Source organism: Stegodyphus dumicola, chromosome 6, assembly GCF_044657685.1.
Source record: "Stegodyphus dumicola isolate Sdum_Otavi_A_Nest chromosome 6, ASM4465768v1".
NCBI lineage: Eukaryota > Metazoa > Arthropoda > Arachnida > Araneae > Eresidae > Stegodyphus > Stegodyphus dumicola.
The window spans coordinates 44,900,078-44,914,565 of NC_140773.1; the positions used below are offsets into that span (position 1 = coordinate 44,900,078).

Here is a 14,488-nt window from a genome sequence, read left to right on the forward strand (position 1 = left end):
TGTTAAAACAATTTCTTTGACACTCCATACAGTTCATCTTTAAAATGTCCAGACTTTTTGCATATTTTCTGATTTAACGTAAGGAGGAATAGAAAGAAAAAAATGAACATTAAAAGGACACGTAAATTATTTATTAATGTTTATCCACGTGTTTTTGTAATTTCGTTTAAGCGGGTATATTCTTCGAGATTTTTCCGAAATAGGAAATAAATATGAGTATGAATTATACAACTCAACTCTACGAATTTCATCTTTACAATGTGGGCACTTGTTTATACACAAGAATAAAATTTGAGTTATTTAGAGGAAAAAATTAAAGTAAGTATGAATATACATATAAAAATAATTTTTTCTTTTCCTATATATATCTGTAAATTAGAAAACAATTCGGAAAATTACATTCTTTTGTAATGACAAATAGTGTATGAATTTTTGCTTATTTAAAGTAATATTTTCTTGGCGTTTGCTATGAATTTATTTGCTTTGTTATAATTATGCGGTAAGTAGAACTTCGCCTTTATTTCCCAGATGTAAATAAAAACTTCATTCAAATATTCTTTGGTTGATTATATTTTTTATTGCACGAGTAAAATTTCTGCAATCATGGGTAACATAGTTGCCAACTGTGTACGATTTGAATGTGGAAAAGTACAATTTATGAGAGACAAGAAATCAGGGAAGATTTGGATTCTTCCTTTCTGATTAAGAAGCGCTTGGCAAAGGGAACAACGGTTATGACTAATGAAAGGCGGGCATTCTCATTCTTATTCAGGTATGGGTATTATGTGCATCAGATCGATAATCACTCTACAAATTTTTTTAATCCGGCAACTGGGGCATATACCCAGTCCAAATAATAGAAGAGTTGATAACCGAAAGTAAAAGCAACAACAACAAAAAAAAGAAAAAAAAAAAGGGAGTGATCTTCACAAGAAAAATCAAGCAGAGTACATCCTTGTATACCTGTTTGGGCATGAAGTTAAATATAACGGTAGTAACCATTCACGGAAATTTTAAACGTAATTAAAGATTATATTCTTTAAGGATAATACGTCTCTGGCAATTTAGTTAATTGCATAGGTTTTTGAAAGAAAGGGACGTCCTTTTTCAGAGCCATAAAAGCCTGAAAAAAGAAATGAAGTATTGCTAGATATAAGTATACAAGTTTTGGTTGATCTTTACAATATGGTAACTGGTAGTTTGGCGACATTTTGGAGGCGATAAAGGTTACTACCTGGGACTTTGGTAATAAAGTGAGCAGTACTCAGTTCCGATTACGCATTATTTTGTGTGAGGGAAATGAGAGATCATGGGATATGTTATGTGATATTAATGGACGAATTACGGTTCTTTAATCAGGAAAAAATCTGGAAATTTTGTATTTGGCTTTATTCTGTGTTGTGTGAAACAGTGTTCGTGAATTTTTGGATCCCATGGCCGTAACTAAAGTGAATTCGAAATGGGTATTTATGTATGTATTAATTTAATGTATGTGCTCATTTATATTTTAAGTAGTGTTTTTGAATTTAATTATATTTAAATTAAATGATAGTTATTTTGTGAATTTTATGTTTGTAGGAATTTGGTATACGTTTTAGTTGAAATAAACGTGCATGGAATTAATTTAAATATTTGATGCTAAGTATTTGTAATACTTGCGGTATGAATTCGTTGGTGACGTGTATAATGTAATAGATGATTTAGAGGTAAAAGTTTTTGGATATTTTATTTATTTTATATGTGGAAATGTTCATATTTGTAAAGGGTAAATACTTTTTCGCGATCAGGTAATTTCATATATGTTCTTTTTACCAGGTTTAAAGATTGAGAAAATTGTCATGTATTTTCGTGAAATTTTTCTAATTTATGAGAAAAAAGCAGTGTACATGGATATAGTGAAGAGTGTGAGCAATGCCATTTTTGTGCAATTCTGGGATGTTTTTTTAAGTAAAAATAAGTCAATGTGTATATGGTTTAGTGATATTTTAATTAAATGATAGTTATTTTGTGAATTTTATGTTTGTAGAAATTTGGTAGACGTTTAAGTTGAAATAAACGTGCATGGAAATAATTTAAATATTTGATACTAAGTATTTGTAATGCTTGCGGTATGAATTCGTTGGTGACGTGTATAATGTAATAGATGATTTAGAGGTAAAAGTTTTTGGATATTTTATTTATTTTATATGTGGAAATGTTCATATTTGTAAAGGGTAAATACTTTTTCGCGATCAGGTAATTTCATATATGTTCTTTTTACCGGGTTTAAAGATTGAGAAAATTTTCTTGTATTTTCGTGAAATTTTTCTAATTTATGAGAAAAAAGCAGTGTACATGGATATAGTGAAGAGTGTGCGCAATGCCATTTTTGTGCAATTCTGGGATGTTTTTTTAAGTAAAAATAAGTCGGCGTGTACATGGTTTATGTGTATGTGTCATTTTGAAAAACGCGTTAGGAGTATGGTATTGTGCACTTTTCCCAATTTTGCAGTGAATATTTGTCATGATTAAGCAGTTTTGTTTGATAAAATTTCTAGCATAAGTGTAATTCGGCTAGTAGATTGTTGAAGAAGTGTTCAGTAGATAAGAAGAAACGAAACATGTCTTTACTTCGTGAAGACAAAATGGCGGCCGGGAAAAAAAATAGAGGGTTGCTGTAGGAGAGTTGGTTGCCAAATTTTCGCCAAAAAATCGCCAAGTTACCATAATGTAAAGATCAACCGTTCTTTTTACCGGGTTTAAAGATTGAGAAAATTGTCATGTATTTTCGTGAAATTTTTCTAATTTATGAGAAAAAAGCAGTGTACATGGATATAGTGAAAAGTGTGCGCAATGCCATTTTTGTGCAATTCTGGGATGTTTTTTTAAGTAAAAATAAGTTGATGTGTACATGGTTTAGTGATATTTTAATTAAATGATAGTTATTTTGTGAATTTTATGTTTGTAGGAATTTTGTACACGTTTAAGTTGAAGTAAACGTGCATGGAAATAATTTAAATATTTGATACTAAGTATTTGTAATGCTTGCGGTATGAATTCGTTGGTGACGTGTATAATGTAATAGATGATTTGGAGGTAAAAGTTTTTGGATATTTTATTTATTTTATATGTGGAAATGTTCATCTTTGGAAAGGGTAAATACTTTTTCGCGATCAGGTAATTTCATATATGTACTTTTTACCGGGTTTAAAGATTGAGAAAATTGTCATGTATTTTCGTGAAATTTTTGTAATTTATGAGAAAAAAGCAGTGTACATGGATATAGTGAAGAGTGTGCGCAATGCCATTTTTGTGCAATTTTGGGATGTTTTTTTAAGTAAAAATAAGTCGGCGTGTACATGGTTTATGTGTATGTGTTATTTTGAAAAACGCATAAGGAGTATGGTATTGTGCACTTTTTCCCAATTTTGCAGTGAATATTTGTCATGATTAAGCAGTTTTGTTAGATAAAATTTCTAGCATAAGTGTAATTCGGCTAGTAGATTGTTGGAAGAAGTGTTCAGTAGATAAAAAGAAAAGAAACGTCTTTACTTCGTGAAGACAAAATGGCGGCGGGAAAAGAAAATAGAGGGTTGCTGTAGGAGAGTTGGTCGCCAAATTTTCGCCAAAAAAACGCCTAGTTACCATAATGTAAAGATCAACCCAAGTTTTTTAGAACTGTTTTATAATAATAGAATTAGAAATATATTTCAATAATAATTCTACCATTTACTTTACATTTTTAGGCTAATCTTTACTCACTTGTACTTAACATCATGCTTTTCTACTAGCCTGAATTTAATTAGATTGAATAGCTTGTTTTACCAGGTAAACTTACATATGCTTAAAATCATGCAATGCACTAAATATTATGTTTAAAATGCTAAATTTGGTTTATATACTATGCTTCACGTGATGTTTTCTTTGAAAACTTGCCTGTATATCCCTAAAACCATTACTGTTAGAGGTATTGGCAACAAGAAACTGGCAAAAACAGGGTCATGTTGGATAAAAATTCGGTCTCTACTCTTATACGCACAATAAGATCACCAAATGTGGCGATATGTGTTCTGCGCTGGTTTTTGGCACAATTCCGTGCTGTGAGATGGTTTGGTGGACAATGCTTTTTGTATGGCAACCCTTTTGACGTTGAAACTTAACTCTTTTGCTGCATGTAATTAATTGCTCATTGGTTCGTGTCATGCGTGTTTTGAAATGGCCTATGTTGCAATGATAGACGTGGTGGCAAGATTTCAGTCGCATATTTTAGATTGTGTGGAAAGTAAATTTAGTATTAAAATGTACGGTTAATCTTTGGATTATGGTAACCTGGCGAAATTTTGGCGACCAACCCTGTTACAGCAACCTGCTATTTTTTTTTTTTTTTTTTTTTTTTTTTTTGGACGTCATTTTGTTTTCACGAAGTAAAGGCATTTTTTTTTTTTTTTTTTTTTTTTACGCAACTTTTTTCCCAGCGGTCTGCTAGCCGAATTACACTTATGCTAAAGTGCTTAATCATGACGAAGATTAGGTTCGAAATTATTTCTAAGTTCTTATTAGCTAAAATCACGATTGGAATTTTCTGGAAAGTAGTAGAACAAACTTGCACAGAAATTTATTTTTACAGGGCAAATTTATATATGAAACATGTAAATAATTTTTCTCATAAATTAGAAAAATTTGCACGAAAATGCAGGAAAATTTTGTGAATCTTTAAAGTTGGTAAAAAGGACATGTATGGAATTACCTGATCACGAAAAAGTGTATATCTTTTCCAAGGATGAACATTTGCACGTATACAATAAATAAAATATCCAAGAAATTTTCCCTCTAAATTATTCATTATAAAGGTCACCTGCGAATTTATAAGGCAAACATTAAAAATGCTTGCAAATACTTAGTGCCAAATATTTAGCTTATTTCCATGCAGGTTTACTTCTACTGAAATGTATTCCAAAATGCTACAAACACATAATCCACAAAATCACTGTCATTTAATTAAAATATAATTAAATTAAAAAACATTAGTTGCTTATATTTAGAACAATGCATAAAAATAATCTCTTCAAATCATTAAAAATACTAATTTACCTAATCTTCTTCAGAATCTTGAGTGCATGGCGGATAAACTTTTCATGATGAAGATTATGTGCGAAATTGGGAGAAAGTGTAGAATCGCCCACTGCTTGCCGCGTTTTTAAAAATTGCACATACACGATATCATCCGTGTACAAGTCAACCTATTTTCACTTAAAAAAAATCTCAGAATTGCACAAAAATGGCATCACGCACACTCTTGACTTTATTCATGTACACTGCTAAAGAAACTTTTCACGACGAAGATTATGTGCGAAATTGGGAGAAAGTGCAGAATCGCCCACTGCTTGCCACGTTTTTAAGAATTGCACATATACATAGTATCATCCATGTACTCGTTGACCTATTTTCAATTTAAAAAAAATCCCAGATTGCACACACTCTTGACTTTATCCATGTACACTGCTAAAGTCCTAGCTAGTAACCTTTATCGCCTTACCAAAATGTTGCCAAACTACCTGTTACCATATTCCAAAGATTAGCCAAAGGTACAATGTTGGAAATGTTAACGAGTCTTTTGTTCACGGGTGTGTTAATGAGGATCGAAGTGTATTTTTGGAATTTCTCTGTTACTTTTAAAATGTAATCTGAAATGTGGAGCTGGTATGAGAACTCGAACGAAGAAGGGCATTTCTGATAGTTCTTGTGTGGTCACCCCCCCCTTCCGCAGAGCAGCGTGAAATTGATAAAAAGATTTCGGAATGGTTAGAAAAACAAAGGATATGCCTTTATCCATTTTTTGCAGCAATTCCACTTTTTGTTTGATGGACATCGAAACATGCTTTAGCTTTGTATTCTTTTTGACATAATCGAAAGTTCAAGCTTACTTTTATAAAACTGCTCTAACAGTCTGCAAAAAATAATAAGCCAGATCCAATTAGAAGATTAAGGAACAATGCAATCTGCAACATTAACTGAAATATGAAATAGATAATTAGATAATTTTAGCTTAGCATATACCGTCTGTTATACATTAAACGCACATGCGTGAACAAATGCGTTGACGCATGCGCAGAAAGTTTGTAGCTTTGAGGTCCGGATTAAAGACTTTTGACTGTAATAATATTTTTTATGTACTTACTCGGAGGATGATTCACTCTGTAATCAACGATTTGAAGATACAAATTTAATTAACTTTCAATCATTTTTTGTGGAAAAATAAAGAAATGCTCATGTTTTGGCTAATGGTTTAGATTTTTTACTGATATACCCAACTTTTAATCCGCAAAATCCAAAAAAATGCAGGAAAATATTGTGAATCTTTAAAGTTGATAAAAAGGACATGTATGGAATTACCTGATCGCGAAAAAGTATATACCTTTTCCAAGGATGAACATTTGCACGTATACAATAAATAAAATATCCAAAAACTTTTCCCTCTAAATCATCCATTATAAAGGTCACCTGCGAATTTATAAGGCAAACATTAAAAATGCTTGCAAATACTTAGTGCCAAATATTTAGCTTATTTCCATGCAGCTTTACTTCTACTGAAATGTATTCCAAAATGCTACAAATACATAATCCACAAAATCACTGTCATTTAATTAAAATATAATTAAATCAAAAAACACTAGTTGCTTATATTTAGAACAATGCATAAAAATAATCTCTTCAAATCATTAAAAGTACTAACTTACCTAATCTTCTTCAGAATCTTGAGTGCATGGCGGGTAAACTTTTCATGATGAAGATTATGTGCGAAATTGGGAGAAAGTGTAGAATCGCCTACTGCTTGCCGCGTTTTTAAAAATTGCACATACACGATATCATCCGTGTACACGTCAACCTATTTTCACTTGAAAAAAATCCCAGAATTGCACAAAAATGGCATCACGCACACTCTTGACTTTATTCATGTACACTGCTAAAGAAACTTTTCACGACGAAGAATATGTGCGAAATTGGGAGAAAGTGCAGAATCGTTCACTGCTTGCCACGTTTTTAAGAATTGCACATATACATAGAATCATCCATGTACTCGTTGACCTATTTTCAATTTAAAAAAAATCCCAGATTGCACACACTCTTGACTTTATCCATGTACACTGCTAAAGTCCTAGCTAGTAACCTTTATCGCCTTACCAAAATGTTGCCAAACTACCTGTTACCATATTCTAAAGATTAGCCAAAGGTACAATGTTGGAAATGTTAACGAGTCTTTTGTTCACGGGTGTGTTAATGAGGATCGAAGTGTATTTTTGGAATTTCTCTGTTACTTTTAAAATGTAGTCCGAAATGCGGAGCTGGTATGACAACTCGGACGAAGAAGGGCATTTCTGATAGTTCTTGTGTGGTCACCCCCCCTTCCGCAGAGCAGCGTGAAATTGATAAAAAGATTTCGGAATGGTTAGAAAAACAAAGGATATGCCTTTATCCATTTTTTGCAGCAATTCCACTTTTTGTTTGATGGACATCGAAACATGCTTTAGCTTTGTATTGTTTTTGACATAATCGAAAGTTCAAGCTTACTTTTATAAAACTGCTCTAACAGTCTGCAAAAAATAATAAGCCAGATCCAATTAGAAGATTAAGGAACAACGCAATCTGCAACATTAACTGAAATATGAAATAGATAATTAGATAATTTTAGCTTAGCATATAACGTCTGTTATACATTAAATGCACATCCGTGAACGAATGCGTTGACGCATGCGCAGAAAGTTTGTAGCTTTGAGGTCCGGATTAAAGACTTTTGACTGTAATAATATTTTTTATGTACTTACTCGGAGGATGATTCACTCTGTAATCAACGATTTGAAGATACAAATTTAATTAACTTTCAATCATTTTTTGTGGAAATATAAAGAAATGCTCATGTTTTGGCTAATGGTTTAGATTTTTTACTGATATACCCAACTTTTAATCTGCAAAATCCTCTACATAAAGAAATAGGTGAAATATGCTGGATGTAGAAAAACAGCAGAATAATGTTTGTTTAATATTTTATACTAGCTTATTAGCATTTCAAAGTCTGATTATCATTTTATTGCATTTTTGATAATTATATTTGAATGTAAATTTGATTATGAGGCGTTAAAAATTGTTGCACACTGGTAGTTCATCTCGAAGTCAAGCCATGGCTAACAGACTTTCCTCTCCTTAAGCAAATAGCCCGGGAGTACTTTTGATATTGTAAATAATCCTAATCGTATTTATACATGGATATAATTAGAAAAAAAGCATTTGGTTAGATTAAACAAGTGACTTCCATAAATTAAATATATATATATTCGTATTAAAAGTACAATTAATTTATTTAGAAACTAATTTCTGTTTGTTATGGAAAAACTCCTGTATATTTAAATATTAAGTACATAATTAAAAAAATATGATTAATTAGAAATTATCTGGAAATACGAGCAATGAGTTAATAAAAGAGCATATTTTATTCTATAAAAATAAAATCATTTTATTCTGATTAGAAGTGTAATTAATTTATTTAAGACTATAATTTAAAAAACTTTAAATTAATTTATTTAGAAATTAATTATATGGGATACATAAAAGAAATTAATACACATGGGATAATGTGAGCCATAAGTATGGAAAAGGAGCATATTTTGTAATTTTCTTGTATAAAAATAAATTATCTTATTCTAATTACAAGCGTGATTAATTTATTTAGAAAATTGTTAAACAGCGAATTCAAAATGTCTACTGACAAAGTCATGTGATCATCAGCACAAAAATTTATCTGCAAAGTCACGACACTCAACGCAATGTATCAACCATATAGAAAGAAAAATGTCTACTGACAAAGTCATGTGATCATCAGCACAAAAATTTGTCTGCAAAGTCATGACACTCAACGCAGTGTATCAACCATATAGAAAGAAAATATCCCTTTACTTTTCCCTATCTTACTTTAACATCTGGGCTAGCAACCTAAACACTCTTCCCACTGTTTAGCGCCTATGGCCCAAGTTCTCTCCAAGTGCTGGTTTTCTGAGTATTCCCCAGAAATGTATGAATGGATATATGTGTTCATATGTGCATGTATATATGTACATAAGTAGGTATATGTGTGTGTACACACACATGCATATATATATATATATATAAAATTATGAAACAGTTTTTTAAAAATGCATAATATAATCATGCCTAATATTTTTGCACATTAAGCTGCTGAAAAATCAGTAAGGATATAAAGTAAGAAATTTAGAACCAATTTTTCACAAAGACCAAAAATTGAAATTCATAAGTGATAAATTTTGTAAAATCCAATAAATGTAAAAAATTTAATAAATGTTAAAACTAAAATACTTCAAACAAGCAATACCCTAATCGGAAAAAAAATCAATAAATTTAAAAGAACAAAGAATGTAAAAGGAAGAGGAATTCAATCAACTTCAATGCCACTTCATCAGGAGGAAGAACATTGAAATCAATTGAAGTCTCTCTTCCATAAAAAATCCTTGCTTTTCTGTAACCAGAATTACACTGTATTTTAATTATAATAGTTCACCCGAATATTCTTGATCCTCCCCAAAGGAAGGAAACAACAAAGTAAATTCTAATCAACATTTTACCGTTAAAGAAAGAGAACCCTATCCAAAGAATTGAAAATGTAAGTGAAATAATAAAATAGTTTAGTGAAAAATTTAAATGCAAATTTTACCTTTAAATAAATAGAACTTTATCCAAAGAATTGAAAACGTAAGTGAAATTATAAAACTTAAATGAAAAGACTCAATCCAAACTGAAATGAAATATAAACTCATTAATTAATTAAATCCTTTTTTACATTTATAGGATTTTATGAAATTTATTACTTATGAATTTCAATTTTTTGTCTTTGTGAAAAATTGGTTTTAAATTTCTTACTTTATGTATACAGTTGAAAGTCGTTAATTCGGATACCCATAATCCAGAATGATCTATAATCCGGACCTCAAAGCTACAAACTTTCTGTGCATGCATCTTGTTGACGCATGCGCGTAAGACTTTTACGGCTGCGAATATGCATGTGCGTAATACGTTTATGCTTGCGCGTTAATGTATAATGGACGGTATAAGCTAAGCTAAAATTATCTAATTCAGTTAATGTTGCAGATTGCGTTGTTCCTGAATCTTCGAATTGGATCCGGCTTATTATTTTTTGCAGACTGTTAGAGCAATTTTATAAAAGTAAGCTTGAACTTTCGATTATGTCAAATAAAATTTCCGATATGTATTTACTATTATGTAAAGGATCTACAAAGAGAAAGTATGTTTAGAAGTCCATTAAACAAAAAGTGGATAAAGGCATATCCTTCGTTTCTCAAACCATTCCGAAATCTGTTTATCAATTTCATGCTGCTCTGTGGCCGGGGGGGGGGGAACGCCGAAACGCCGCGGCGTGCAATGAATTGGAAGTTAATCTGTCAGCACTATCCTTATCTTCAGGGCAGATGTTTTTATTTTATTTCGCTTATAATTCCTTACTAAATGTAGTATTTCATCTCGATGTACTCCGTCTTTGATATGATTTAAATCAAATTCCTCGTCATTATAATTCGCTTCCGATAAAGAAGAAAGTGATACAGAGGTTATTGAAAAGGAAAAAATTTCGATTGACAAATTAGTCGGTATTCTCGACACAGCAATTATAGGACTTTAACAGCGGATCTTTGTAACTGAAGAAGAAATTATGTCTGTTTATAGAATTAAAGAGAAAGTATTATCACATAAAATGAAGCAACTTAAACAACTTACATTGAAAGAAATGTTTAATAAAGTAAACAAATAAATATTAAGCTTTTTTTTTTTTTTTTTTTTTGTAAATTTTGATGCCCTTTAGATCATAATTGTTCTTTTTCATAAATTACGGTTTCATAATTTTAATAAAGTAAACAAATAAATATTAAGCTTTTTTTTTTTTTTTTTTTTTTTTTTGTAAATTTTGATACCCTTTAGATCATAATTGTTCTTTTTCATAAATTACATTTTCATATTTTTAATTTTATAATTTCTGCATGCCATCTTACCTGATTTAAACTGATGATCTATAATCCGGAATTGCCGAAGTCCCGACGAGTCTGGATTAACGACTTTTGACTGTATATGTATATACTTATGTATACATTTCTTAATCTTGTCCCAATAACAGAAGAGTACCAAATAAATGTATGGTTAAAGTTAAATAAGTTCATTATATATTATCCGATAAATGTTTTGTAATATATTTTTGAAATTTCGTTTTAGAGAATACATGACTATGAAACCTGTTGTACTATGAGAATACAGGATTTTTATATATTTAATTAGTAAGCATAAAGCTGTGAAATTAAATATTAAATTAGAAATATCTGTGTTTTTAAGTTTTTTAAAACAATTATTAAGGGTAAAAACTGTGTCAAATGAGAGTTAAATAAGAATGCTAATGTTTAATAATATTTTAAATTATATAGGAAATACATATTTTTCATATTAAATTTTTAAATATGATTAAATTTAAAACTTTATTTCTGAGCTTAATGTTGACAGTCTAATACCGTCAAAAGAAATATAATTATAACATTTGCTTCTTTTCTGTTAATGGAGTGCCACTTAGGCATGAGATATTGGCATGAAATCTAACTAAACCCTAATGACATACAAGGCTTTATTAAAATAATAAGTATTTGATATATTATGAATATGATATGTGTAATGCTCAACTCTCTAGAGGTTATGGACGTATACACGTTACACATGAGGAAAACCACAAAAACGCCCATGCCGCCAGCCCGTTCGCGGTATTCAAACCTCGGACCAAATTACCAGTGTTCTGCGTCTTTACCGCTCGGCGCATTGTGGGCCATGTATATTGAAAGAAAAGTAGTCAATGTACAAAGTGAGAGGGTCACTTTAGAATTATAATCAGGAAAATAGCACTTATTTATTACATTTTAGAGAACTTTGGAATTTCAGAGCCAAACCCATAACACTCGAAGGGTTAATGTGTGCATTGAGAAATTTTGCATTCTGTGATGTTTTGTGAACAAAACCAGATACTGTGTATTTGGGGTGAACAAAACTGTTGTTTCTTGTACATATTGATCTGTTTTTATATACCCAATTTAATGCAACGGGCTGGCTGCATGGGCATTTTCGTGGTTTTCCCCATGTGATTAAAAGAAACAATCAGAGAATTGCATTAAATTGGGTATCAGGCATAAATTTTGCCTTTCTACCCAGTTCTTTCCTCATTACATTAGTGCATGGTTCAATGCTTTAGGAAGTTGTTAAATGACATGCCGATCTTTCTTTGGAAGTGACTAAAAGTAGTTCTGTTATTTGGATGCACTTTCATTCTCTTTTGGGCCCACCAGCGGCCGAGTGGTAAAGTCGCTTAACACTAGTAGTTCAGATCCAACAAATGGGCTGGCTGCATGGACGTTTTTGTGGTTTTCCCCATGTGTAACGTGTATACAAGCCAGTTTCCCTTAGAAAGTCCTCCATGAAGGCATATCTCCCTTTAGGCAGATAGTCCTCGAGGCTTTGCAATAATTGCACACTCATTCTGTTTGTTTAGCATCAACGTTTAGTATAAATTTATGATAATTATAAAAGAACATGGTCTTCTAAATTCAGTCATGTGTTTTATGAATCAGCCTGAATATTCATTTAATATTTTGCTTGATGCTGTCATAAATCTAATATAAAATATTTCAATATTCAGGATATCATTTTCTCATTAATATGTTTAGAAAAAACATAAACGGATGTTTAACGATAGCAGTTCAGTTTTGTGCAATTCTTATAATATTTAGTCTTATAAATTTAATTTTTAAATATGATTAAATTGATTTTAAATTAGTGAAATGGCTTGATATGCTGATTAACTTTTTAACCATTGAAAATTTAAAACCTAAATTGTTATAGTTCTGAACTATGTAAAATGTTATATTTTTGGCTATGTATATAGCCTATTTTTCCTGCGAAGTCTTAATAAAATATTGCATGTGTAATATTATAATCATGTGTTTTATTATTAAGGCAGCATGTAATGTAATGCAGTACTATGCCCGAGATCTAGAATCGTCCAGATTCCATATCATTGCAATCGTCTCCTAAGGAGAGATTGCTTACCATGGTAAAACTGCACGAAGATTCCAAAAGAAAAGTTATCATTTCACTTAAGTAGGTTATTGTTAGTGCTGTAGCATTCTATTTGGCCTGGTGGAGGAATGAAACAGATTTTACCTTGTATTCATGTGAAAAAGTTGAAAAGTGTAACTGCAGATTTTCATGTTTTATATTGTTGTGTGAAAGTCATGCATCTGCAGAAATGCTACATTTTTTTCCCATCATCTAGCAGACTCAACACTCTCATTATGATTCTCCATTAGAAAAACAAATATCCTCATTGCAAAAAGAAACAGTAATCAGAAAAATTTCTAAACAAATGTATGCTATGTTCATTCCTAGGGTTGTGACATACTGCATTGCTGAGTACTTTTCAATGGTTGCATTTGGGTAATCAGAAAGCACCATTATATTTTATATAAATTTCAGTAAAACTGTGAAAGCAATTATGAAAGATATTTTGTCACATATAATTCTGATCTTAGTGTAATTTTATGCTATTTTTTTTTTCCTTTCAGTTAACAAAAAATGCCTCAGAACGAACACATTGAATTACATCGGAAAAGGTACGGTTATCGCTTTGATTACCATGAAAAGAAACGGAAGAAGGAAGGCCGTCTTCCACATGAATTGGCACAGAAGGCGAAAAAATTACGTGGCTTAAAAGCTAAAATATACAATAAGCAACGATTTTCGGAGAAAGTGCAAATGAAGAAGACTCTTAGAATGCATGAGGAAAAGAGTACCAAAAAGCGTGATCCAGAAAAAGTACCAGAAGGAGCTGTTCCAGCTTATCTATTGGATCGGGAAGGTCAGCTGCGGGCTAAAATTCTGTCAAATACAATCAAACAGAAAAGAAAAGAAAAAGCAGGAAAATGGTCTGTGCCATTACCTAAAGTCAGAGGAGTTAGTGAGGCAGAAACCTTTAAAGTTATTAAAACTGGTAAGCGGAAGAAAAAAGCATGGAAACGAATGGTTACTAAAGTATGCTATGTTGGAGAAGGCTTCACTCGTAAACCACCCAAATTTGAAAGATTTATTCGTCCTATGGGATTGAGATTCAATAAGGCACATGTCACTCATCCTGAGTTGAAAGCTACATTTTGTTTACCAATTATTGGAGTTAAGAAAAATCCGAATTCTGCACTTTTTACAAATCTTGGTGTCATAACAAAAGGTACCGTGATTGAAGTAAATATCAGTGAACTTGGTCTTGTAACTCAAGGTGGTAAAGTAGTTTGGGGAAAATATGCCCAAGTTACAAATAATCCTGAAAATGATGGTTGCATTAATGCAGTTTTGTTAGTATGAAAATAAAGCTTTTTTTAAGAGAAAAAATATAATTTTCTGTTTTCTA

At 31.2% G+C, this 14,488-nt stretch overlaps 1 protein-coding gene across 1 annotated transcript; it reads left to right on the forward strand.

The window, feature by feature from the left end:
• The first annotated feature begins 188 nt into the window (after window positions 1–188).
• Ip259 (NSA2 ribosome biogenesis factor-like IP259) lies at window positions 189–14,474 on the forward strand. Its single transcript, XM_035353009.2, has 2 exons — window positions 189–318; window positions 13,650–14,474. Exon 2 carries the CDS (start codon window positions 13,660–13,662, stop codon window positions 14,440–14,442), a length of 783 nt encoding a protein of 260 aa, XP_035208900.1. The 5' UTR covers window positions 189–318; window positions 13,650–13,659; the 3' UTR covers window positions 14,443–14,474.
• The last annotated feature ends 14 nt before the right edge of the window (window positions 14,475–14,488 follow it).